We start from the raw sequence: 25696 nt of genomic DNA, 5'->3' as shown, positions 1-25696 counted from the left end.
GTGATCTGGTCACTGATCCAGTGTACAGGTAAGTCCAAGAAGAGACTTCATTTATTTACTCAGTCCAAATATTTTTTGCAAACCTAATTGGTTAAAGGCCTTGGGCCAGCCACTGAGACAAGCTGTAATGATGAATGAGATACAGCTGCTGCCCTCAAGATGCTGACAGTCTATCTAAGGAAGACTGCAACATGAGCAGTGAGACCTAACAAAGGGGCCTGTCAGAGACAGCTTGTCCTGCCAAGGCAATGGTAGGCAGGCTTTGTGCAGGCGCAGAGGGGGACAAATCAATCAGTGAAAGACACAGGAGGAAAACCAGGCAATGACACGGAAATCCTCACAATACATCCAAGAGGGAGGAACCACAGACCCAAATTTATTGACAGGGGACCTTCCACAAGGGGAAAAAGAGCATGCATACCTTACTCTTTCACAACAGTATGAGCTTATTTTAATTAAAGATTACATAAGAGTCTAGCAAAATACACAACAAAATTTAACTCTGGGCTGTGATACTTCAGGTAAATAACTTAATATGTTTCTACATTGTGTGTATTTTTTCCCCAAAGAACCTGCATTCTTTTGTAAGGAGAAAGAACAAAGCTATTTCCACTTGAGTTTAAAGGAAGAGGGAGCCAAAAGTGCAAATGTTGTAGGCGGTCAGTCAGGAAAGATGAGTTGAAGGAAAAATATAAACTAAATGACTAAGACATTGATGTGGCCTTCAGGAGTAGTTTCACCCCAATGATGGGAGTGGAACCCAGGTGAAGCCTTGGGATATTGAGGTTTTGCAAAGAACCCGAGAGCATTTTGGTAATGTTGGCCACTGCCTCCCTCTTAAGAACAATCAATCCCCTCTTCCTATAAACCAAACACATAATGATTAAAATAAGAAAGAGGAAATGCTGCTGAAGGCTGGGTCTGTAACTTGTGGGCTTGATTTCATGCCATTGGGGTGACTGGATCCTGTGTATTTTTCATAGATGCGAACAAGCCACTTAAGCCACATAGGCAAAAACACAATGTCACGGTGTCACTGTACAAAAATATCTCCTTAACTGGCCAAAACCTAGGTCACTTTGTTTAATGATATCTCACCTTTTATAAGTCACTACAGTTCATGAAGTGTTTCCACACTGATGACCTCATTCGAGTCTCACGTTCCCTTGAGACAGGGGGTGCTGAGATCATTATCTCCATCTTATAAACGAAACTAATTAAGATGGAAAAGTGACTTGCCAATGGTCACTTGGCAGCTGAGTGGTAGGAGGAAGACTCTGACTTCAGGGAGCCACATGCTTCCTGAGAGGCTCTTCACAGTGTGAGCAGAACAAAGTCAAGTCTGAGCTTAGTTTCCTTACCTGAACATGGATTGCTCTGAATTAAATAAGTAAACAAAGAAATATGATTACATATAATAGCTGCTCAGTAGCATTTTTGTTTGGTTTTTAAGTCAAAGAAATAGCCGTCTTCACGTTTTCTCAGGGACCCATAGTTTGCTTATTAGATTCAACTCACATCACCCACCAGGGACCACTTTCACCCCCCTAAAATTTTCCACCCTTCCTACTACTACTTTTTAAAAATATATGTAGGTGTGCATGTGTATTTTTTTCTTGGTTATAAAATAATGCTTATCCATTATAGAAAGTTCACAAAATAGAGGAAAATATAAAGAAAAATTAAAATGAATGTCACCGGAGATAATTACTGTTAACATTTATTTGGTGCATGTCCTCCTGGTCCTGATACTTTCTTCAGCAGTCTCTTACCTGGTGGGCTCTTTTCTTATCTGACTATTCTAAGTTCCTTAAAATACCTGGGAATTGAGAGCTGGAATAGAAACTCAACAGTGCCAGGGGAAGAAATGGACTGAATGCGTGCTAGTTAGCCTGTAATAGGCTGTGCTTCTGCAGGATAGCTTGGTTTTTCTCCTTTAGCTATAATGGCTTATGACATATGAATCATACTGATAACACACCTAAATCATCATTTCCTGAATCTCACTCTGAAGACATTTTACTAAATGAACTGTAAATAGTTCACAGTCTAAGCAATACTGATTAGTAAGCACTATAGACACTCTGGACTGTGAGGTGACAGAGTATCACCAGGCTCCTCTGGAATGCCTTACAATCATCATTATGAGGTGATCATTAACATCAAACCACACCAATCTAAATCGGTTGGTATTATTAGATCTTACCTCACGAAGCCAGAGCCCATAAGCACCCCAGCAATGGAGAGCAGGGCCACCACGCTGTTGACCACATTTGGGTTTTGGATCACGCCAAGTAGCACGAGGCTTAGAAATTCACCAATTAAGTGGGGGGCCAAGAGAGCAACAGAGAAATATCCAAATCTGGCAGCCTCGGGGTATAAGGCCAGAGTCCTAGAAAAACAAAAGGTCTTTAGTTCCTCTCCAAGGGTCATCATATAAGAAAAACTGCACAGTTGCCTTCTAGGAATAAATCCATGGTATTTAGTGGGTGGGAAGAGTCTGCAGGGCAAGCCAAGCTCCCCCACCCCCCCGCCCTTTTGAAAGGCCTTTTTGGAACAGGGTGAGCATTTGAGGCCATTTTGTCCTGCGAATTGTTCTGCTGGCCCCAAGTCAACTGAGCCCCCTTTTCTTTTTTATAGCTCCTCAGCTCTCCCAGAAAAATACCAGCACTTAGAGGATGATCACAAGTCACTGCAGTAAGTAGGGCTGAAGTGTCCAGGCTTCTCCATAAGCAACCACATGCTGCCTGGCCAGTGCTGCTCCCACCCTAATGCTAAGGACTCACAAAACCTGGTTCTCAGCCCCTGCTTCTTGGAGCCTCATTCCTATATCCTGGGGTTATTGCCAGTATGAGAACCCTTCACCGCTTTTCTGGGGAGGGAATTAGCCCTTATTCTACCAAACCCTTCCACTGATTTGACCTTCATCTTCTTGTAAACAAGCTACCCTTATATCCCCTTATATTCCTTTCACCAAATAACATGTCCCTGGTTATAGCATGTCCTCAACAGCCCTCAGACATGGCTGCTCTTTCTTCCATTTGTAGAGTAAGGAGCAGGAATTAGCATGTTTTAACATCCACCCCTCCCTACCACTCTTCAAGGTCATCTGCCTTTCCTCCTATACAAATCACGAAGTTTGCTTATACTATCATTTCTCTGCCCCAGTGCAGTCCTCCGTGACTTTTAAGGCAATGTCTCAGCTTTCATGCTTTCATAGCTTCTGAACCAGGGTCAGTTTTGCACTCCTGTCCATCATCATTATCCTCAAGGTCTTTAATCTTAATAATTTATCAACACCAGTGCCTCCTAATTAGGTAACCTGATCAATTCCAGTGACTCCACCCATTTAATCTTGATCACTCACCAGGTTTTGTATTTAAATGTTACTTGTTACTTAAAACTGTTCTTTGTTAACCTGATTTCCCTGTCTCTGGTCTAATCTGGAAACTCGATCTGTGAACTATCCAATTTTCTATAGTTTCATCAACTCTCAATCTAGTGGTTTTTCTCAATGGTCTTACTTAATGTGTCGTAAAATAACCATTCCTTGAGTCTGCTAACCTTTTAAGCAACTTCCCCTCTTCATTCTATCCTATACCACCAAGCTTCTCAAACAGCATCTCCTTCTTCCATCTCACTCCCTCTTCCCTTGTAAACGTGACTTGCACCCCCACCCCTCTGCTAAAGCTCTTTTTTGGAAGAGCACCAGTGACCTCCTTAATCTTATGATACACCTCCTTGAACATCTGCAGTACTGACAGGTTTATTATATGCCCTTGAAACTCTCTCCTCTCTTGGCATCTCTGATGCTGCCTGATCCTGCTTCTCCTTCCACCTGTGACCACCTCTCTGCCTCTCTCACTGAGTCAGTTGCCTCTTCCCACTCTCTGAATGTGCCTCTTAAGATATTATACTCAGACTTCTTCCTCCTTTTCTAACATTCTCTCCTAAAGAATCCGTTCCCAGGCTTGACTCTTACTCCTCTTGCCTTTTTTTTTCCCCACACCAACCTGTCACCCAAACCTCAGACTAACATCTCCAGTTGGGTGTCCTGTAGCATCTCAGATGCAATGTGTTAAAAACCAAATCAATTCTCTTTCCTGGCAAACTCAATAAGGAGGTTGTCACTTTCCCATGGTCCCAGGCTGAAAATGTAGGCATCATCCATGATTTTATTTACCCCCCAACAAATCCATTTCATTTTAGTTCATTCAACTCTACTTTCCCCAACATCTCAAAGTGACCCCCCCCCCCACTTTGTTGCCACTGATACTCTCTTCACCAGGGCCTCTGCCCTTCCCAGACAGTTGCCAAGGCTCCTCACTGGGCTGGCCAGGGTCACTGCCCTAACTCCAATCTGCAACCAGAGTGATGTGGACCTCACCCTCCTGAGTCAAACAGATATGAGTCACTCCCTGAGGTTTGAAATCCTCCACTATGTCCCAACATATAAGCCACCTCAGCCTCTTAGCCTGGCATTCAGCACCTCGCCTACCAGACTTCAGAGCCATCAGTCATATTTTCCACTACCCCTTCCAACTCTCCTTTCCCCACAGCACAACTGAACCTTTTCTCTGGAAAGGTCTCATGTGTTTTTGCTTCTAAACTTATGCTCCTTCTCTTTCTTCCCCTGGAATACCCTTGCTCCTTTTCCATCTGTTCAAATGTTGCTCATCTCTCAAGTTCTTCTTTATAAAGCCTCCAAGAGGCCCTGTCCCTGCCCAACCAAATGGACCTTTGGTCTCCTTTGGGTAATTCCCTGGGATAATGACGGGGAAGAGACATATCCCACTGGTGCCTCAGCTTTCTCATCTTCAAGCAAGGATAATGAATAATGCCATCATTATAGAATAGTCACCAGGATTACTTGAAAGGATATATTTAAACCTCTTAGTGCCTGACATAAAAGCAAGCACTCAATATGTTAGTCATTATTATTGTCATTATATTCCTCAGCACAGTGTTTTTTTTATAATAATAATAATATTTTATTAATATTGCTTATATTAATCTTACACTTTCTTGAATTAAAGTCATGTGGAGATTTGCTTATGTCCACAATCCATCAGCTGAAATACTTCAGGGGCAGATGTGTTTTAGAATGTGGCAATTTACAGATTTGCAGAAGGTGTCATACTGCATAGACCATGCTTGCCAAAGTAGGGCTCAGGACTTCACCTGCATTCAAGCACATTCGTATTTCTACTAAACAGAAGTGTTGCTCTTAGGAAAGTACAAAGAGCCTCATGTTGGTTCCGATCAGATTTTGCTACTGAGCTCAGGTCTGATATGCTGCTAAGCGTCAAGAAACTCCAGCTTTCAGTCCCCACAAAGAGTCAGATGTGACTGAGGATGCACAGACGGGTTGGGCCTGTAGTGTACATCACAGATCAGAGATTCAGCATGTTCCTGAGTGTCAGAGGATAAAGAGGCTTCATCGGGACCAGCAAGGAGGGCCACGTGGTCCCTGCCACACCCTCAGCTGTGAGAGTTCACCCTCCTGCTAACCAGAACAAGCAGCTTTGCCTCTCTCACTCCCCAGGTTGACACCGACATCTAAGAGCCTGCAACAAGCCTTTCCAACTCCTCATCTTAGAGCTCAAACCAACCAGGCTGTTGCTTATCTTCTGCCTGTATTTCACTTGATTCGTAATAATTATTCACATCGCATATCATGGGTCTCTGTACTAGTAGGAGCGGTTTATCCTGGGCCTCTCGCTCCACTGGTCCCACTGGCCACGGGAGGCATGACCCGGGAGAACGGAAGGCCTCTGGACACCCTCTTCCTTACCAGTAGCACACACTGCAGCATATGAGGCTGGCAATGACGCTGAAGGGAAGCACGTGCAGCATGTAGGCCAGCAGCATCTGCCACTTGTGGTACAGGCCGTCCTGGCTCTCCTGGTCGCTGACCGCACGCAGCACGGGGACTGGGCACAGAAGGCAGGTTTCAGAAGAGCCGGTCACCACACAGCTGGTGGGGAGGCGGCTGGGAGGGCAGGGGGTGGTGCTAGCCCAGGCTGAACTTGAGGTCTATCAGCGCTGGGTGGTGAGGACCAGCTGGGGTCCCCTGGTGACGGAGAGAAGGAACTGCCATCCACAAAACTATGGACACCACCCCCCCAGAAACATACACTCTACCCAAACTACAGTAGGATTACAGTAGAATCATTTATTTCCGTGTCTCTAAAGTGGAGGAGGGGTGTCACCAATTCAAGAATACACATGCAAAAGAGACACAAATGAGTGATGTTAGGCACTGTGTCCTCTTTTTGTGCAGGGTCTTGGCACAGAACATCAGGCACCTAGGTATTGCTTCTGGATTCCCACTGAGTTTGAAAACCATATGCTGGCTGTCCTAAATTAGGCTCCATAAAGAACGTCAACAGTGCAAAGTTGGCCAGGCATCCGGGCCCCAGTGAGCTTCGCCTCCTCATGGCTAAGACAGGACACCAGGGCTGATCTTCTAAAACCGCCACCATCAGCTGCCCCATCAGCTCCTCATAACTTCCTGTTTCACCTGGATCCTCAGAAACCCTCAAGGAGATCCGCGTGGTGACCGAATTCCCACTGAGGTGTTAGCAATTCACCAGTTACTTTTCCCAGGGAAAGAACCTGCAGAGGGCCAGGCTGAGCTCAGAGGAATACCCTTATGTTGGTGCAGTCTCGCAAGGTGCCAGCTGGAGAAAGGAGATATTCAGGGAGAGAGAAGCCCCGCCCCACCCCGGGGGCACACCTCCTGGGCAAGGCACTCACACAGGGTCACAGCGTTGAGCATGCCTGTGTATGGCATGGCACCCACAAACTGGTACAGGAGGCCCACGCGATCCTGGATGGCACCCTTCAGCACATCCTTCCCGAGTCGTAGAAGGAAGAAAATGACGAACAGACCCATGATCAGATTCTGAGTGAGACGCATCGTCACCGCCAGCTTATTTCTCAGTAAGTTTCTCATCACTCTCCTGAAAGCCAGACAACCCCATTTCAATTGCTTTTCTTTTATGGGTGGATGTCTACCCATCTAAAATGGGGTGAGGCTCTTACCTCAAGAGAACACACAGTTTAGAAAGGGCTCCAGGAGAATCTCTGGTTTTGAAAGGAATCTTTGGTAATGTTTTCAGGTGTTTTGTTCTTTCAATAGCCTCCAAGGTTTTGTGATACATTGCTGATTCTTTGTAGGCAGATTCAATCATCTGGACTCTTCTGTAGGTTTCTATTTCCCGTTCTTTGCTTTGGGTATCCACTGATGTCAGGTCCACTGAAATTTTTTTTGCCACACAAAAAAACACATGTGCTTTTAAATGCATATATAAACACAATGGCTAATATATGTTTCATCATTGATTTAGGAGTTCTAGCCATAATACTTCCTCTCATCAAAATAATACCTGTTGTTAATGCCCACCTGTAAAAATCTTTTTCAATATTTTAAAGTTATCAGAAAGGCCATGAGGATCCCCTTAGGCCTGTCTGGGAGAATCCTGAAGTTCAGCTAGTTTTCCTCTGATCAAGTAGAAGGGTACCATTTCAAGAGAGATCCCCCACCTCATTCTGACAGGTCATCTATGGCAAGTTAATTGACTCGGCCAAATTAATATTTTGAAGAGTAAAATCACCAGGACAAAAGCAGAAATAAAATCCACTTGTACAGGTGTCATTTAAGCAGGAAGCTGAGATGAGAAGGTTTTAAAAACATTTATGATCGGGAATGTGAAAGAAAAACTTACTATAAAAATCAAAAGGGTTTGAATGTTCAGGACAAGGGTAACCACAGCCACTGAAGAAATCAAGCATTTCCACTGGTGTCCCACAGAAAACCAGCTCTCCGCAGCTCAGGATGGCGATTTTGTCAAAGAGCTGATCGAACGACAGACAGTCTCAGTGTGTTATCAGGTAACTTCATCCTTGTGGAAAACAAGTCTCAAGCAGTCAGTCCTTTGAGCGTCTCAGCCATTCATGAGTACTCGAGCCACTCAAAATGCATCCCTACTCTTTCCAGCCTGGCTTGCCACTGTGGATCCTGCAGCCTCCCAGCTTACACCCAGCATCATGTCTAGGATAGAAAGCAATTCATGACCCGGACAACCAGGGTTTGAGTCCCAGCCGTGCCCCTAAGTGAGAGACCTTGGACAAAGTTTTCTTTTACATCTCAGATCTTCATCTATAAAAGTCAAATAATAGCTCCCTAAAGGGATCCTGAGAGATTAAGGTGAGATTTTTGGATAGGAAATCTATGTGATTTAGAGGAAAAACACAGACTTAGAAGCCAACTATTAGGAGAATATGAAGGCCAGTTCCCGCTTTTTATTAACTGTGATGTTGGCTCCATTATGTATCATTTCTAAGTCTCACTCTTTCCCTCTGTAAAGTGAAAATACTGGTATCCACCTCAAGGGGCTGTGGTGTGGATTAAATGAGCTAGTGTACAGAAGCTGTCTGGAACATGGTAGTTGTTTCAGGACCTATGGTAGGTGCTGAAAGAACTAAGTTCCCAACCTCCACCCTTCCCAAATCCAGAGCTATTGGCTTCAATTGCTCTGGTTTAGGTAGATCCCTGCTTCCTGCTGACACTAGTGGTAAAGAACCTGCCTGCCAATGAAGGTAGATGTAAGAGACGCAGGTTCAGTCCCTGGGTTGGGAAGATCTCCTGGAGGAGGGAACAGCAACGCACTCCAGTATTCTGGCCTGGAGAACCCCATGGAGAGAGGAGCCTGGCGGGCTACAGTGCATGGGGTCGCAAAGAGTCGGACAAGACTGAAGTGACTTAGCACACACGCGTGCATGCATGCAAGTAGATCTCAGCCCAGCACACATATGCCCACCCCTGACGAGTTGAGCTGGAACAAGAGACATCGCCCTCACCTGGAAGAGCTCAGAGCGGGGCTGGTGGATGGTGAGGATCACAATGCGGTCCCTGCGAGCCAGCTCTGCTAGGACCACGATGATCTGATTTGCAGTCATGCAGTCCAGACCGGTGGTTGGCTCATCAAACAGCATGACCTCTGCAGGCAGAGAAAGGCCAAGCATCTGGGTCACTGCCAAGCCTGCGCTCCGTGCTCTAGACTCAGAAAGCTGAATAGTTCCTTACTGAGCTGTCTTGTCCCATCCAAACAAATGCAGCCAGAGCCCAAGAGAAAACAACTGAGCTGGCAGGGCCCACCTCCCAGCTTCTGAGCACATTTCAGCCTCAATCCTTGCGGGGAACAAGGCAGCAACCAGATCAGGCCTCCCACATGGCACTATGGACCATTTTGGCTTCATCTCGGGTACCCTAACGGAGAAGGCAATGGCACCCCACTCCAGTACTCTTGCCTGGAAAATCCCATGGATAGAGGAGCCTGGTAGGCTGCAGTCCATGGGGTCGCTAAGTCAGACACGACTGAGTGGCTTCCCTTTCACTTTTCACTTTCATGCATTGGAGAAGGAAACGGCAACCCACTCCAGTGTTCTTGCCTAGAGAATCCCAGGGACGGAGGAGCCTGGTGGGCTGCTGTCTGTGGGGTCGCACAGAGTCAGACACGACTGAAATGACTTAGCAGCAGCAGCAGGGGTACCCTAACAGGGAACAAAGGCTGACGGCTGGCACTAAGGTGTTTCTAAAAGGCTGAGAAGAGGCTGGATGAAAGGACAAAATCTCGAAATTATATTAAGTGAAGTAAGTCAGAGGAAGACAAATACTATGTGATATCACTTATACATGGAATCTAAAATATGGCACAAATGTGAAGTAATCTATGAAACAGACCCATAGATATAGAGAAGAGACTGGTGGTTGCCAAGGGGGAGGAGATGTAGGAAGGGATGGATTAGGAGTTTGGAATTAGCAGATACAAAGTATTATATATAGCATGGGTAAACAACAAGGCCCACCTGTTTAATACAGGGAACTATATTCAATATCCTGTGATAAATCACAATGGAAAAGAATACAAAGAAGAATGTATATATGTAATACTGAACCATTCTGAGGTACAGCATAAATTAACATTGTAAAGCAGCTATACTTGCATAAAATAAATTTTAAAAAAGACACATTCTCATTTCATGTCTAGCACTTTCCAATACCAACTGGGTTTTCGCACTGCAAAACCTCTGACCCATGAAACAAAGTCCAAGATGGGGCAGGCATTTGAGTGCTTTAGAGGGTTTACTTGTAGCTTATTTCTACCCAAGAAGTATGGGGGCTCTTAAGAACATCCCTCTTATTTGCTCTGAAGAGCAGGCAGTCTTGGTCCACCCCAATGCAAAGAAAGTATGCAGATACATTATGTCTTCTGCCAAGTGTACAGAAGTGGCAAAGTTTCCCCAGGTATTGGGGAAAATGATCAAGGCAGGAAGGAAAGATGGCCACCTCATCTTGGTGGCCCTTCCTCCAGTATACATACTTTCTCATATATCACTCAAAGTTCTATTTTAATTCCTACCATTTCATAAACACTTCTAGTCATACCAAAACTCACTGACTCTCCAGAGCAGACACAGTGGCACTACTATAGTAAGAAGTGAGGATGGATAGGGCAGTGACCATATTCAAGGAAGACCTTAATTGAACATCAACACAAAAGCAGTGCTTCCAAGTCTAAGAGCTGTTTTATACTTGGATGATGGAATCACCTTAGGAACTATATAGCATTTCCAAAGAAACTGGCTTCCCAGTTTGGAAAAACCTCAGTGACTTCAGTTCAACACAAACCACTTTCCAAATGGAGACTTGTGAAGAAAGGGCTGAAAATGTCTGTAGACATGTGGAAGATGCCAGGCAGCAGCCAGTAGCAGTTCTGGGTCCCACTTACTGGGATCCTGGAGGAGCTGGGCTGCAATGGAGACCCGGCGCCTCTCGCCATGGGAAATTCCCCCAAAGCTGTAGTTGCCAATCAGTTGATCTGCCACGTGGCTCAAACTCAGCTCTGTCATGACTGCCTCCACCTGTAAGACACAACGTCCAGGAAGGCTGGTCACTGCTGGGTTGCTGTTCCAATTCATAGGCTGAGGATGGCAGGGGAGTGGCAACACACTTCTCTTGAGTGTTTGGGCCACTTTTAGACTCACCACATCCTAGGAAAAGCACCCTTAATACAGAAGAATCCAATTTGGTTTAAATCACAATGGGTTTCCCTGGTGGCTCATTGGTAAAGAATTCAGCTGCCAAGCAAGAGATGTGGGTTCAATCCCTAGTTGGGAAGATCCCCTGGAGAAGGAAATGGCAATCCACTCCAGTATTCTTGCCTGGGAAATCCCATGGACAGAGAAGCCTGGTAACCCACAGTCCATGGGGTCTCAAAGAGTCGGACATGACTTACCAACTAAACAACAACAAATCGGATTAAAATAAATAATATGAATTTGTTTTCCCCGAAAGACCTTAGAACAGCAAAAACTGCTTCTACTAGTTTCAGGGAAATTCAGCAGGAAACAATGGAGATTTTGTTGAACTCCTGTTTTCAGATGCTACAGTTAGTCCAGCCCATAAGAAAACCCCCAAAGATGTAGTTATGAAATAGCTTAATTTTTTAATCTTTGGTTTTTGAAACTTTATTATAATAAATGTTTCATATGTTTAAGAAAAGATTCAATTTCGTTTGAACTAAACCTCACTTTTCCTCTGTAACCCAAATAAGTCCTTGAGTCCCATGTGATCCAATCTCACTGTGGTTTTGGATCAAATATAATCCAGCTATCAAAAATAATTAAAAACAAGACCAATCTTTATTTGAATCTCTTTAAGGACTTTAAAAGGGACATAGTTTATAATCTCCAGCCACACTTTAAAAAGTTCCTTTTTCCCAGTTCTTGTCACCCTGCTTATCTTACACCCTACAGCTCCCTGAAACCCTCTCCTCACTCAACTCCCCAAAACAATAATCACTAAAAAAAATTCTTTACTGACTCTCAGATCAAGAAGGTTGGACTTTTCCCTCCCTCTCCCTCTTTTCTTCCTCAGCTTATCCCCTCTCCAGAGACCCTTCAAAAATCTATTTCTGTCTCTCCCCTGATTGAGTACCCTTCTCTGCATTAGACCCTGGGGAAAGCAGATAGAAAGAGACTGAGAATACTTGTATATATGGCAATGAGTTTTGTTCCCATACATCTCTAATGAGATTGTGTTTCTTTTACAATGAAAAAAGAAACAAAATACCACATTAAAAAATAACAACAACAAAGAACTAAATTGGAGTAAGGAGGGAATAACTTATGGAACAAAGTTCCAGAGGAAATAGGGAGTTGGAGCAATACAGGAAGCTTTCACCAAAAGAAAAGACACATCTGAAACAGATACAAAGGAATAATGAGGTGGTTAAAAATGCGTACGTAAGCTGGTATGATTTGTACTGGAAAAAAGAAGGGTGTTTTCTTGCCATCAGAGTGGAAGGATTCTGGAACTGAGTTTCACTTGACATGGCAGGGTTTACACGTGCACCAGCCAGGGCAGATTTCTGAGCATCACTTTCATCTGCTCTGCAACAGCAAGAAAGGAGTAAAGCTTGCCCCTCCTGGCTCGGAAGGGATGGGGAGAGGAGACATTTACTAAATCTGTTTCATATGTCTCTGGCTAGAAGCCTCTCCCGTTTTGCAAGCTGCACTGAGAACAGAATAATTCTCAGCGTCTTGGAAGGGACCACGAGGATCATTGGGATCATCAATCCGCTCCATGCTATGTGATTTCACATAAACTGATTTATTCTTCATATCAGCTCCAGGAAAGATGCATCATTACTCTATTACAGGGAAGAAAGGTCCATAGACTGCTAAAGGTCACAGCATTAACAAATGGCAGAGCTGGGACTGAGAGCAAACCATGTGGGTTCTCAAGTGGTCCAAGAAGCATAAGGGCGGGCACAGTCTGCCCACATCAATCATGGCTTTAAGTTTGGATTTGCAGAGGACAGAAGCAGATCTGTTGCACTTTCTGCTCTGTCTAGTCAAAGCTATGGTTTTTCCAGTAGTCACGTATGGATGTGAGAGTTGGACTATTAAGAAAGCTGAGCACCGAAGAATTGATCTTTTGAACTGTGGTGTTGGAGAAGACTCTTGAGAGTCCCTTGGACTGCAAGGAGATCAAACCAGTCAATCCTAATGGAAATCAGTCCTGAATATTCACTGGAAGGACTGATGCTGAAGCTGAAACTGCAATACTTTGGCCACCTGATGCGAAGAACTGACTCATTTGGAAAGACCCTGATGCTGGGAAAGGTTGAAGGCAGGAGGAGAAGAGGACGAGAGAGGATGAGACGGTTGAGTGGCATCACCAACTCGATGGACATGAGTATGAGCAAGCTCTGGGAGTTGGTGATGGACAGGGAAGCCTGGCATGTTGCAATCCATGGGGTCGCAGAGAGCTGGACATGACTGAGTGACTGAACTGACTGACTGCTCTGTTTATCATAGATATTTCCTTCTCCCTAAACTACCTTGTCAGGATTTTACATCCTGTAGACTGTATCTGCTCAGAAAGTACCCTCAAGCAGGGAGAATGTTATGATAGGAAAGTTTGAAAGACACTTAGGGGCTGCAAGTGCCAGGAAGAGGGACCACTCACAGGAAGTGAATTTGCCATTGACCAATTTCAGATACTCTTGAATTTTCTGAGTATTTGTGCAAATGTATGCATTTTCAGGAGGTAAAGTTCAGTGGCTTTTTCAGATTCTCTCCCTGGGGTATGTGATATAAATGGATCACCATCTCAAAAGAATCTGCTTATGACTTTCTTTCTTCAACTCAAATACCAATGATATCTTCTCCTACCAGTTTTAGAGGAAAAAATACTAAAGCAGAGAGAGTCAAGCCTGCAGAGGGCTCATCTGTCACTGTCAGGGGAGCTAAGTCATGGGAACATGCCTGTGCCTTCACATGGAATGAACTCTAACCTCCATCTTTTCAGACCACAATGGGGCCCAGGGAGGCATGATGGAGCCAGAGAACCTGGTTTGTGTCCCAGTTCTGCCGGTCTGAGGTGCTGGATCTCGGTCTCCTTGGGTATCAATTTCTTGAGCTTAAAGACAGAGGTAATGCCTCCTTCATAGAGCTTATGCCAGAATGAAATCAGATACTGTGTGTGAACAAGGTCTGATGGATGTCAGCCGGGATGAGAGTACAGAGTATAAGCTGGGAGAATAGCAGGAACCTTACAATGCTTTTTGAGCACTCTAATGTAACCTCCAGGGAGGAACAGGGCTAGCCCTCCCTCTGTGGGGCTGATGGCTCTTCTTGAAGGCTCCTCTAGAGTGAAAGCTATACACCAGGACATCCAGAGCAGCGAGTCTAGGACTCTGAAACAGAAGAATGCCCTTTTCTGACCCAGCATTACAACAGCAAGCCTGCCGGTACTCCAGACACCATTCAGACCTAGCTCCACTCACCAAGCCCTGTTTGAGAGCCCAGCATGTGGGTCAAGAGGAGTAATTCCCTGATGACAGGTTCAAAGGGGCCTGATAAAAATGGAGTGACTGCTGCCCCTTCAGCTGAGATGAAGGATTCCCTCAGAGCCTCAGTGGCATTGAAGACAGACCAGCTTTGGCAACTGAAGTGCAGATGTAATGTGTGTGCCCAGGAGGAACCTTGTTGAGCCGCAGGGTGAAGTCTCTGAGGCAGATATCATGGGCAGAAACCTCCTTCCCAGGGAACTGTGCCTGCTCTGCAGGTGGCATCTTGACCTGTTTTTGGTTCCCTGTGTGTTTCCATTCCAGACAGAAATGAAACAATATTTTTAGGTGAGATCCCTATGAGTTTACCCACAACTACTTCTAAACTGGGTCCACTTAAGGAAACATTAGAACCTAGGAAGAGCTGACAATTCACCAACTGAATCCAGTTTGGATGAGGCACATTCAAGACGTCTCAAATAAAGCTGAGAAAAATCTCAACAGGACTGCAGGGCAGTGAATGAGGAAAACAACCATATCCGTTCAAATAGAGAGCTCCCAGGACAGCACCATCCAATAAAAATATAATGCAAGCCACATTTAGAATTTAAACATTTTAGTGGCCATATTTAGAGAGTGAAAAGAAATGAGAAATTAATTTTAGTGGTATAATTTCTTTAACCCTATACAACCAAAACATTACCATTGTGACCGACAATTGATATTTTAAAAATTACTAATGAGATATTTTAAGCTCTGTGATTCCAGACTAATTTTCTAAAATCTGGTGTGTATTTTACACTCATAGCACATCTCAATTAGGTCTAGTCATGTTTCAAGTGCTCCAAAGCCACATGACTAAAGCCACATTTCCAGTGCCACATTTGAAGCCACATTTCAAGTGCCCCAAAGCCACAGTGGACAGAACAGCTCTAGACTCTTAGACAGTGAAAACTGATGGGGAGGAATGGGCAAATGAAGGGACGAGGGGTAATGAGGCCACAGTGAGGTGATGCCCTGGTGGCCCCAGGGCGCTACCCACCTTCTTCTGGAAGAAGCCCTGGGAACCGCGGCGGATGGCCAGCAGCGCCGTGTAGTTCAGCGTCTCGCGGACAGTGAGGTTGCTCAGCAGAGTGTCGCTCTGCGGGGAGGGACCTGTCAGCATCTTCTGAGGTGCCCCCCACCCCACCTCCCAACTCCTGCGGGCGGGCCAGGACGCGGGCACCTGCAGGACGTAGGAGAAGCAGTCCTGGAACTGCTCCCTGCGCAGCTCCTGGCCGTTCACGAACACCTCCCCAAGCAGGGTCCCTGTGCGCCGCAGCCTCCCAGACATGGCATCCAGCAGCGTGGTCTTCCCTGAGCCTGGGAGGCGACAAGAGAAGGGCCTGGAGGAGGCCATGCACGAGGCCTCACAGGACTTCCCAAGACCCTCGGTGAACCCGTTGTCCAGCCCTGACTTGTTCTCCCTTTGGCTTCGTGGGCCAGGCTCATGGCTGGAATGAGTCCTTCCAGCTTGTCCCCTTTCAGTGAGAGGGGATGAGCTGTTTCTCTCCTCCAGGTCTGAGCTGGAGGAGCTCTGTCTGCCTATTTATTCTCTCTTAAAGCTGCTTGAGGCTGAAAAAGAAAACACAGGATCAGACTCAAATGAAAACCATGGCTCTTGGAAACATTTGGACTCTAGGGCATTTGAATTTCTTTTTGTTTGTGACCCCCTGGGATCTTCTGCTGGTTCCTGGATGTAGTGGACATGGCCCAGAGCCTCGCTGGTGTGGTTGAGTACCAGCAGCATCAGCACCGTCTGAGAGCTTGTCAGAAATGCAGAATCTCAGGCTCCAACTCCTAACTCAGATTCTGCATTTTTACAAGAGGCCTGGGTAGTTCTCATGCATATTCGAGTGTGAGAAGCACTAGCTTAGTAAGTCCTTCAGTAAAAACCAAGTTGGCCTCAGCCTACACTGAGAGTCTTGAGCATAACCTAGCAGGTTGTTGCTAAGAACTTTCCCATGAGATGGGATGAACTAAATTCCCTGTACTGGAGTGACTGGAAGGTGAGGTTTCTCCTGGTTGGCTTTGTCTGGGGTTAGAGTGATCTCTTAGGGTAAGACACCAGCTGGCCCTTCCCATTCTTGTTGGACACAAGTTTACGTGGGCCCAGTTAATACATGGGCCCTGGAACAGAAGTCACCAGGCCTTTCCTGAGTAAGGCTGTTAAGAAGTTAGAATGAGTAAGAAAGGAAATTATCTGGAGGCTCTGGGCTCTCTGAGAAGATGGCAAGAGAATTCTACTGAGGATGTGATGACCTGAGCAAAACAAAAAAAAGGATCTTTTGTTCAAATATTTTAAAGAAACTGCTGGTTGCTCTGAGAGGTGCAAAGATGAAAAGCCAAGCTCATGGAACAGTGGTTTTCTTATCTGACCCACGACTGACAAAGCTCAGAATCAGCCCCAGTGGGCTCATGGAGAGGTCAGTGTGGGGAAGGGAGCAGAGTGATTGAAAAGAAACAAAATGTGACTTCACTGGGGCTGTCTTTCAGAATGTGCCCTGAAGTTTCTCAGTCACAATATTAAGCTTTGTCTGTGGTTCTTCTAACTAGGAACTTCCCTAGCCTTACATTTCTAGCATCCCATCTCAACTCTAACAGACCCTCCAACAGCATATAGCCGGGCTTCCAGTTCCACCACTACCTCAGAATTAGCCTCCCTTGGGGCTAGTTTCTCTGTGTTGTCTGACCTCTCAGCAGCATCTGATACTGTGGCTTGCCCTTTTCTGTAAATCTCTCTCTCGGCTCGAGTGTCACCTCATCCTCTTGGTTTAATCCTGTCAGTCTGGCTGCTCCTTCTCCGCCTCCTATGGTGACCCTCGGGGTTCCTCTCATGTCACAATCCTCAGTGAGCAGTAGTGAGCAACTACTAGTACTCAGCGTGTGAGGGAACCGCTTTAGGTGGAGCTTCTCCAGCTCCAGCCAAGCCTTCAGCTGACTGCAGCCCCAGCTGACATCTCACTACAACCTCATGAGAGACAGAACTATCCAACCGAGGCATACCAAATTTCTGACTCGTAGAAACACTGAGAGGTAATACCTGATTTTTATTACTTTAAAGTCACTTAGTTCGGGTATTTTTTAAACATAAAAATAGGTAACTAATACTGTCTTTTGTTTAAATATGTGTTAAATATTTATTAACTCATTTCTGGGGGTACCAGGAGGTACCCCCAAAGCTCAAGCAAAACAAAGCTCAAGCAAAAAAGGGTATGAGAAACTAGTATGCATAATCAGTGAAGAAAAGAAGATTGGAGTAAATTGCAAAGTTACATGGTTAATGCCTTAGGATGCGACACCAAGCGTACAAGTAACAAAAGAAAAAAATAGACAAACTGGACTTCATGAAAATTTTAAACCTAAGTTTTTCAACAAAGACATTATTCATAGTGTACAAAGGTAGTCCACAGAATGACAGAAAAATGTTTGCAAATCTTATATAAGGGATTAATATCCAGAATATACAGAGAGAACTTCTAAAATTCAACAATAACAACAAACAAACAAATCACCTGATTCAAGATTGGGTAAAAGATTTAGGGAAACAGAAATCAACACTTAGTATGAGATATCCCCTCACACCTAACAGCTACTATCAAAAAAAAAAAAACAGAAAATAACAAGTGTTGGCTAAGATGTGGAAAAATTGGAACCCTTGTGCACTGTGGCTGGGAATATAAGATGGTACAGCCACTGTGGAAAACAGTATGGTGGTTTCTATAAAAACTGAAAATAGAATATGATCTAGCAATTCCACTCTGGGTATATATCCTAAAGAACAGAAAAACAGAGTTTTGAAGAAATATTTGTACACCCTTTTTCACAGCAGCATTATTCATGATAACTAAAATGTGGAAGGGAAGTGTCCATTAATGGATGAATGGATAAGCAAACTACGGTCTGTACATACAATGGAATATTATTCAACCTTAAAAATTAAGGAGATTCTGCAATATGCTGCAACATGGATGAACACTGAACACACTATGGTAACTGAAATAAGCTAGCCACAAAAAGATAAATATTGTGATTCCACATATTTGAGGTACTCAGAGTAGTACGGAACATAACTACACTTTCATAAGGACAGAAAGGGTAGTGATGGTTGCCAGGACTGAGAGAAGGGCAGAAAGGGAGTTATTCTTTAATGGGAATATAGCTTCCATTTTACAAGATGAAAAGTTGTGGGGATGGATGTCAGTGATGTTTGCACAACTATGTGAATGCATTTAATACCACTGAACTGTATACTTAAAAATGGTTAACATGGTACACAAAAATATACTCAAAATGGCTTAACAACTTATATATGAGACATGACACCATAAAATTCCTAGAAGAGAATATAGGCAAAACATTCCCTAACATAGATTATAACAATGTTTTCTTAGGCCAGTTTCCCAAGGCAAAAGACAAGCAAAAATAAGCAAATAAACCTAATCAAACTTATAAGCTTTTTCATGGCAAAGGAAACCATAAACAAAATGAAAAGACAATCTATTGACTAGGAGAAAATATTTGCAAACATGTTACCAACCAGGGCTTAATTTCCAAGATACACAAACTGCTCATACAGCTCAATAAAATAAAAAAAAAAAATTAAAAAATGGGTGGAAGACCTAAATAAACATTTCTCCAAAGAAAACACACAGATGGCCAACAGGCACATGAAAAGGTGCTCAACATAACTAATTTTTAAAGAAATGCAACTCAAAGCTACAATAAGGTATCACCTCACACCAGTCAGAATGGCCATCATGAAAAATTCTATGTAATAAATGATGATCAAGGGGGTGTGGCAAAAAGGGAACTATCCTACAATGTTAGTGGGAATGCAAATTGCTACAGCTACATTAGAAAACAGTTATGGGAGCTCATTTAAAAACTAATGACAGCTATCACATAATCCAGCAATCCCACTTCTGGGCATTTGTCCAGAAAAGATGAAAACTCTAGTTCAGTAAGATATACACATCCCAATGTTCATAGTGGCACTATTTATAATAACAAAGACATGGAAGCAACCTATGTGTCCACAGACAGATGAATGGATAAAATGAGGTATGTATAGATATTGATATATGTTTATATATATCTATGTATACACACACACAGGAATATTACTCAGCCATAAAAAAAGAATGAAATAACGCCATCTGCAGCAACAGGGACTGAGAGATCATCATACTAATTAAACCAGAATTAAATACAGAATTAAGTCAGACAGAGAAAGACAAATATCATGTGATACCACTAATGTGTGGAATCTTGAAAAATGACACAAATGAACTTATTTACAAAATAGATAACAGACTGACAGACATAGAAAATTAAATTTATGGTTACCAAAGGGGAAATAGGGGCAAGAAAGGGATACATTTAGGATCTGGGATTAAACATATACTCTACTTATATAAAATATAAAAATAATAAGAACGTACTGTATGGCACAAGAAACTATACTCAGTATCTTATAATAGCCTACAATGAAAAAGAATCTGAAAAAGAACATTTATATAATTGAATCTCCTTGCTTCACAATTGAAACTAACACAACATTGTCAACTGTACTTCAATAAAAAATTGAAAAATAAAATGGTTAAAATGGCAAGGTTTATATTATGCATATTTTACCACAATAAGGAAAAGGGAAAAAAAAAAGGTTAGTGCCCTACAGGGCAATAAAACCATGACCTTCAGGATTATCTCTTCTAGAAGGACAAAAATCATCTGAAACTAGTCTTCTGCAAAGGAACATGCAGCCTAGAGTCTAAGAATTACATGATAGATAATAATGAGTTGAATAAAATTACCTTCCCCCAGAGAGTGGCTGACTATAGGCAGGCTTGCATTAGACCATTCTCTAGTGAGACTATGAACACCTAAGTCATCTTCTGCTTCACTAGTAAAGATTTGATAAAAACACTGCCTTAGATAAGACACCAATGAAATCATGTTATGAAACACTAAAAGCAATTCATAGAATTAATTCATTTGCTTAATCATTTATTCAGCAAATACTTATTAAGCACCTATTATGTGGCAAGCCCTGTCCTAGGTATTGAGGATCCATCAGGGGAAGAAAAGACCAAGCTCCCATCCTCATGGAACCTGAAGTCTACCAAGAATTCATGTTCAGCATAAAAGGATAGACAGTCATAAAACCATGGCAAGGAATTATCAGAAACCAGCCCATGGGACCCTAGAAGAGGGGGCCCCACCCTGTTCTGCTGAGATGTGTATGAAGCGTGATACTGGCCTGTGGGACACACTTCCAAGAAGTGGGTTCAATTCCTTGTTGTGCTACATGCCACCCCTTTTATCCTACACAGAGAAGGAAGCAAGTGACACAATATTATAGGAATAACTCAGCTTTTCTCTTTAAAGAAGTATAATTAGCAAAATAAAAATGAGGATGACCCTGGGTGTTATGGTACATGCATACAGTTAGAAATGGTTAAAAACTGAAAAAAGAAAAATGAAAGGAGGGACTTTCCTAGTGGTTCAATAGTTAGGACTCTGCGTTTTTCACTGCTGAGGGCATGGGTTCAGTCCCTCATTGGGGAACTAAGATCCCATGAGCCATGTGGCATGGGCCAAGAAAAGAGAAAACAAAATGAAAGGAAATCTCAGCAAAGTGTAACCCTTCTCACCAGTGAATTCCTTTTCACTTCATCTTAACAGCACTACTCTTAACCATCCAGTTGTTCTCCCCACCCTCTGACTGTGGCAGGAGAGTGGCTATGGATGTAACTCCCTGAGTTGAAAAAGGCTGACCACGCTTAACTTTTATCACAGAATTACACTGCCCACCTCTATCAAAAAAAGTAATGCAAGTGGAGAGTAGCTGAAAGTGTCAACAGTTTGCAAGCAAGAACCCAATCAAAACAGGCTCCTGGGAAGCAAATTTGTCAGAATCTTTCAACCTTAAAATGTGCAGGATAACCTAGTGCAGTGGACCCTGTGATGTGCCACATGGATGCCCTCTTCAGGGCCACCACACCCCTTCCCCCACAGCTGTGCATCCTCAGCTGTGACCCTCACAGAGCACTGCCCCAGCCCCAAAGGGCTCCACCCTCCCCAGCAATGATTGGCTGATGCACGGAAAGAAGAGGGGAAGAATAAGGTAGAGAACAGGCATGTAAATAGCCTCAGTGGAATCTGTATTATTTAGGGTTTGTTTTTTTTTCCCCAAAAAAAGGATCTGAAGTAAATATGGTATAAAGTTAAGATTTGATAAAGCGAGTTATTAAGACAGGAATATTATTAACTCTCTATCTTGTCTTCGTGTTTAAGTGAAGTGAGTGAAAGTCACTCTACGCAACCCCATGGAATAGTCTATAGAATTCTCCAGGCCAAAATACTGGAGTGGGTAGCCTTTCCCCTCTCCAGGGGATCTTCTCAATCTGTGTGTTTAAAATACATCATAATTTTTAAAAGACCAGTGCATATGGGGGGTAAACAGCATCTTTGTGCTTATTCAATTCCTATTCCCGTCGCCAGGAAGGAAAATTGCTTACTGAGCACCCCTATATGCCAAGCACTATTTTCTCTGAAATAGGAATTAACTTACATGTTCAGCAGGATGTCATTTTTTTCAAGGATCTTTCTAAAGATTCTTTAAACCTTTAGATGGTTTTCTGAAGACCTATAAGACCTTCTGGAACTAACACCAAAAAAAGATGTCCTTTTCATCATAGAGGATTGGAATGCAAAAATAGGAAGTCAGGAGATACCTGAAGTAAGAAGCAAGTTTGGCCTTGGAATACAAAATGGAGCAGGGCACAGGCTAACAGAGTTTTGCGAAGAGAATGAAATGAACATACTAAACATCCTCTTCCAACAACACAAAAGACGACTCTACACGTGGACACCACCAGATAGTCAATACTTAAATCAGACTGACTATATTCTTTGTTTGTAGCCAAAGATGGAGAAGCTCCTTACAGTCAGCAAAAACAAGACTGGGAGCTGATTGTGGCTGAGATCATGAGTTCCTAATTGCAAAATTCAGGCTTAAATTAAAGAAAATAGGGAAAAACACTAGTCCATTAAGGTATGACTAAAATCAAATCCCTCATGATCATACCGTGGAGGTGACAAATAGATTCAAGGGATTAGATATGGTAGACAGAGTGCCTGTTGAACTATAGATGGAGATTCATGACATTGTACAGGAGGTGGTGACCAAAACCACCCCCAAGAAAAAGAAATGCAAGAAGGCAAAGTGGTTGTCCAAGGAGGCCTTACAAATAGCTGAAAAAGAAGAGAAGGCAAAGGCAAAGGAGAAAGGGAAAGATATACCCAACTGAATGCAGAGTTCCAGAGAATAGCAAGTAGAGATAAAAAGCCTTCTTTAGTGAACAATGCATAGAAATAGAGGAAAACAATAGACTACGAAAGACTAGAGATCTCTTCAAGAAAACTGGAAATACCAAGAGAATATTTCAAGCAAAGATGGGCACGATAAAGGACAGAAATGGCAGGGACCTAACAAAAGCAGAAGAGATTAAGAAGGGGTGGCAAGAATACACAGAAGAACTATAAAAAAGTCTATATGACACAGATAACCACTATGGCGTGGTCACTTACCTAGAGCCAAACATCCTTAAATGTGAAGTCAAATGGGCCTTAGGAAGCAATACTACAAACAAAGCTAGTGGAGGTGATGGAATTCCAGCTGAGTTATTTCAAATTCTAAAAGATGATGCTGTTAAAGTGCTGCACAACAAATTTGGAAAATTCAGCACTGGCCATAGGACTAGAAAAGGTCAGTTTTCATTCTAATCCCAAAGAAAGGCAATGCCAAAGAATGTTCAAACTACTGTACAATTGCAGTCATTTTGCATTCTAGCAAGGTAATGCTCAAGAGCCGACAAACTAGGCTTTAGCAGTACGTGAACCAAGAACTTCCAGATGTACAAGCTGGGTTTAGAAAAATCAGAGGAACTAGAGATCCAATTGCCAACATTCATTGGATCATACAAAAAGCAAGGGAATTACAAAAAACATCTACTTCTGCTTCACTGATTATGCTAAAGCCTTTGATTATGTGAATCACAACAAACTATGGAAAATTCTGAAAGAGATGGGAATACCAGACCACCTTACCTGCCTCCTGAGAAACTGTATGCAGGTCAAGAAAGAACCTTACATGGAAGAACTGAGCAATTCAAAATTGAGAAGAGAGTATATTGTTACCCTGCTTATTTAATTTACACGAGAGTATATCATGCAAAATGCCAGGCTGGATGACTCACAGGCTGGAATCAAGATTTCTGGGAGAAGTATCAACAACTTCAGATATGTAAATGATACCACTCTAATGGCAGAAAGTGAAGAGAAACTAAAGAGCCTCTTGAGGAGGGTGAAAGAGAAGAGTGAAAAATCTGGCTTAAAACTCAGCATTCAAAAAACTGAGATAAATTAAAAAAACAACTGAGATCATGGTACCTAGTCCCATCACTTCATGGCAAATAGATGGGGAAAAATGGAAACAGTGAAAGACTTTATTTTCTTGGGCTCCAAAATCACTGCAGATGGTGACTACAGCCATGCAATTAAAAGACCCTTGCTCCTTGGAAGAAAAGTTATGACAAACCTAGACAGCATATTAAAAAGAAGAGACATCACTTTGCTGGCACAGGTCCTTATAGTCAAAGCTACGGTTTTTCCAGTAGTTGTGTATGGATGTGAGAGTTGGACCATAAAGAAGACTAAGGGTTGAAGAATTGATGCTTTTGAACTGTGGTGTTGGAGAAGACTCCTGAGGGTCCCTTGGACAGCAAGGAGAGCAAACCAGTCTATCCTAAAGGAAATCAACCCTGAATATACACTGGAAGGACTGAAGCTGAAGCTCCAATCCTTTGGCCACCTGATGCAAAGAGCCTACTCATTGAAAAAGACCCTACTCATTGGAAAAGACCTTGATGGCTAGGAAAGACTGAGGACAGGAAGAAAAGGGGGCAATAGTGGATGAGATGGTTGGGTGGCATCACTGACTCAATGAACATGAGTGTGAGCAAACTCCAGGAGATGGTGAAGGAAAGGGAAACCTGGAGTGCTGCAGTCCGTGGGATCTCAAAGAGCCAGACTTAGCAACTAAACAACAACCAGGTTCTATTCATAGTCAGACATGCCATCAGATTTCATTCTAATGTCAGACTTCTGTCCATCCTGCTATAGCTTAAACCTGTCTCCTTAGTGTGGTGTTCAAAACAAGCCAGAGACTCTTCTGAATCCTCATGGAAAATGTAGGGAACTCCCTCCTCGACTTACCTGAGCTCCCTAAGATGCACATGATCTGCCCGCTCTCGACGTACAAGGAGACATCTTTGAGGATCTGCCTGGTCCACTTCTGTCGGCGAGATGCAATGTCCCACCAGGGCCCCACGTGGTGGCTTTAAGGGAAACCACACAGGGGAAAGACAGCATAGAAGTTTCCAGACCCTTGTCCCCCAGCACCAGTCCCAGCTCTGCCCAGCCCAAGTTCTCTCTGGACAGGCTCCTAAGTGTGGTTTAGCCTCAGTGTCCTCTGTAGAACCTGGCAGGTAGTGACAGAAGATCACCTCTGTAAAGACTTTTCTGGCAGCTGCTCTGAATGCCAGCTCTCTTTGGCTGGATGACAGATGGCAAACAGAACACTGTTTATTCCTTCAATTGACCCTGCATTCCTTCACCTGGTTTCATTACACCTCGTATTCCCAGTACCCCCATTTCCCAAGTCCTCGTCATCTGAATAGGGCAGGTTATAGACCAGGGAGACATGAGGGGAAGGGGCAAGGGGCAAAACGCAGGGGCATGAGGCAGGGCACAGCTTCCAGTCTTAACTTCCAGTCCTGCTGTGGGCAGGAGGAGGGGCCGTTCACAGCAGCTCCTCAGTTCCCTCTGGGAGCCCTTCCCCTCTCCTCTCCCCACCTACACCCACTAAAGAGGGAGCCCAAGCCTCCGTGCATGCCCCCCATTAGTGAGGAAAGCCAGCAGACGGCAGAGGCCCACTCCCCTCAGGCCACAGCTGCCCCGACCACAGCCCAAAGCTCCCGGCAGATGAAAGCGGCGCCTCCTTACCTGACACTGTACGAGGCGTGGAAAATGCCCAGGCTGTGTCGAGGCTTTGCAGGAACCTCCTCTAGGGAGCACTGGGAGCTTCTGTTTACTTGGAGTTCTGAGGACTCCCCAAGAGTCAAAAAGGGGAGTTCGCCCATGGCCAACAAGCAGCAGAGACTGGTGGATTTTCTGGCCTGACCCTCCCTGGAGTGGCCTCTGCCAAGGAGCCAGTGGCAGACTGTCCT

At 43.8% G+C, this 25696-nt stretch overlaps 1 protein-coding gene across 1 annotated transcript in view; it reads right to left on the bottom strand.

Moving 5' to 3' along the window:
- The window catches only part of ABCG5 (ATP binding cassette subfamily G member 5), a 28470-nt gene extending 2854 nt beyond the window's left edge, over positions 1-25616 (bottom strand). The window contains exons 1-11 of the mRNA XM_043918127.1: positions 25473-25616; positions 24684-24805; positions 15589-15725; positions 15406-15504; positions 10797-10929; positions 8866-9005; positions 7731-7860; positions 7048-7261; positions 6760-6965; positions 5795-5933; positions 2207-2392 (exon numbers count right to left, since the gene is read on the bottom strand). Coding sequence (XP_043774062.1) covers positions 2207-2392; positions 5795-5933; positions 6760-6965; positions 7048-7261; positions 7731-7860; positions 8866-9005; positions 10797-10929; positions 15406-15504; positions 15589-15725; positions 24684-24805; positions 25473-25609 — 1643 coding nt within the window. The 5' untranslated portion in view covers positions 25610-25616. The remainder of the gene's footprint in view (positions 1-2206; positions 2393-5794; positions 5934-6759; positions 6966-7047; positions 7262-7730; positions 7861-8865; positions 9006-10796; positions 10930-15405; positions 15505-15588; positions 15726-24683; positions 24806-25472) is intronic.
- Between the last annotated feature and the right edge of the window lie 80 nt (positions 25617-25696).

This window comes from Cervus elaphus, chromosome 11, assembly GCF_910594005.1.
Source record: "Cervus elaphus chromosome 11, mCerEla1.1, whole genome shotgun sequence".
Classification (NCBI taxonomy): domain Eukaryota; kingdom Metazoa; phylum Chordata; class Mammalia; order Artiodactyla; family Cervidae; genus Cervus; species Cervus elaphus.
This window is presented reverse-complemented; position numbering and strand designations above follow the sequence as displayed.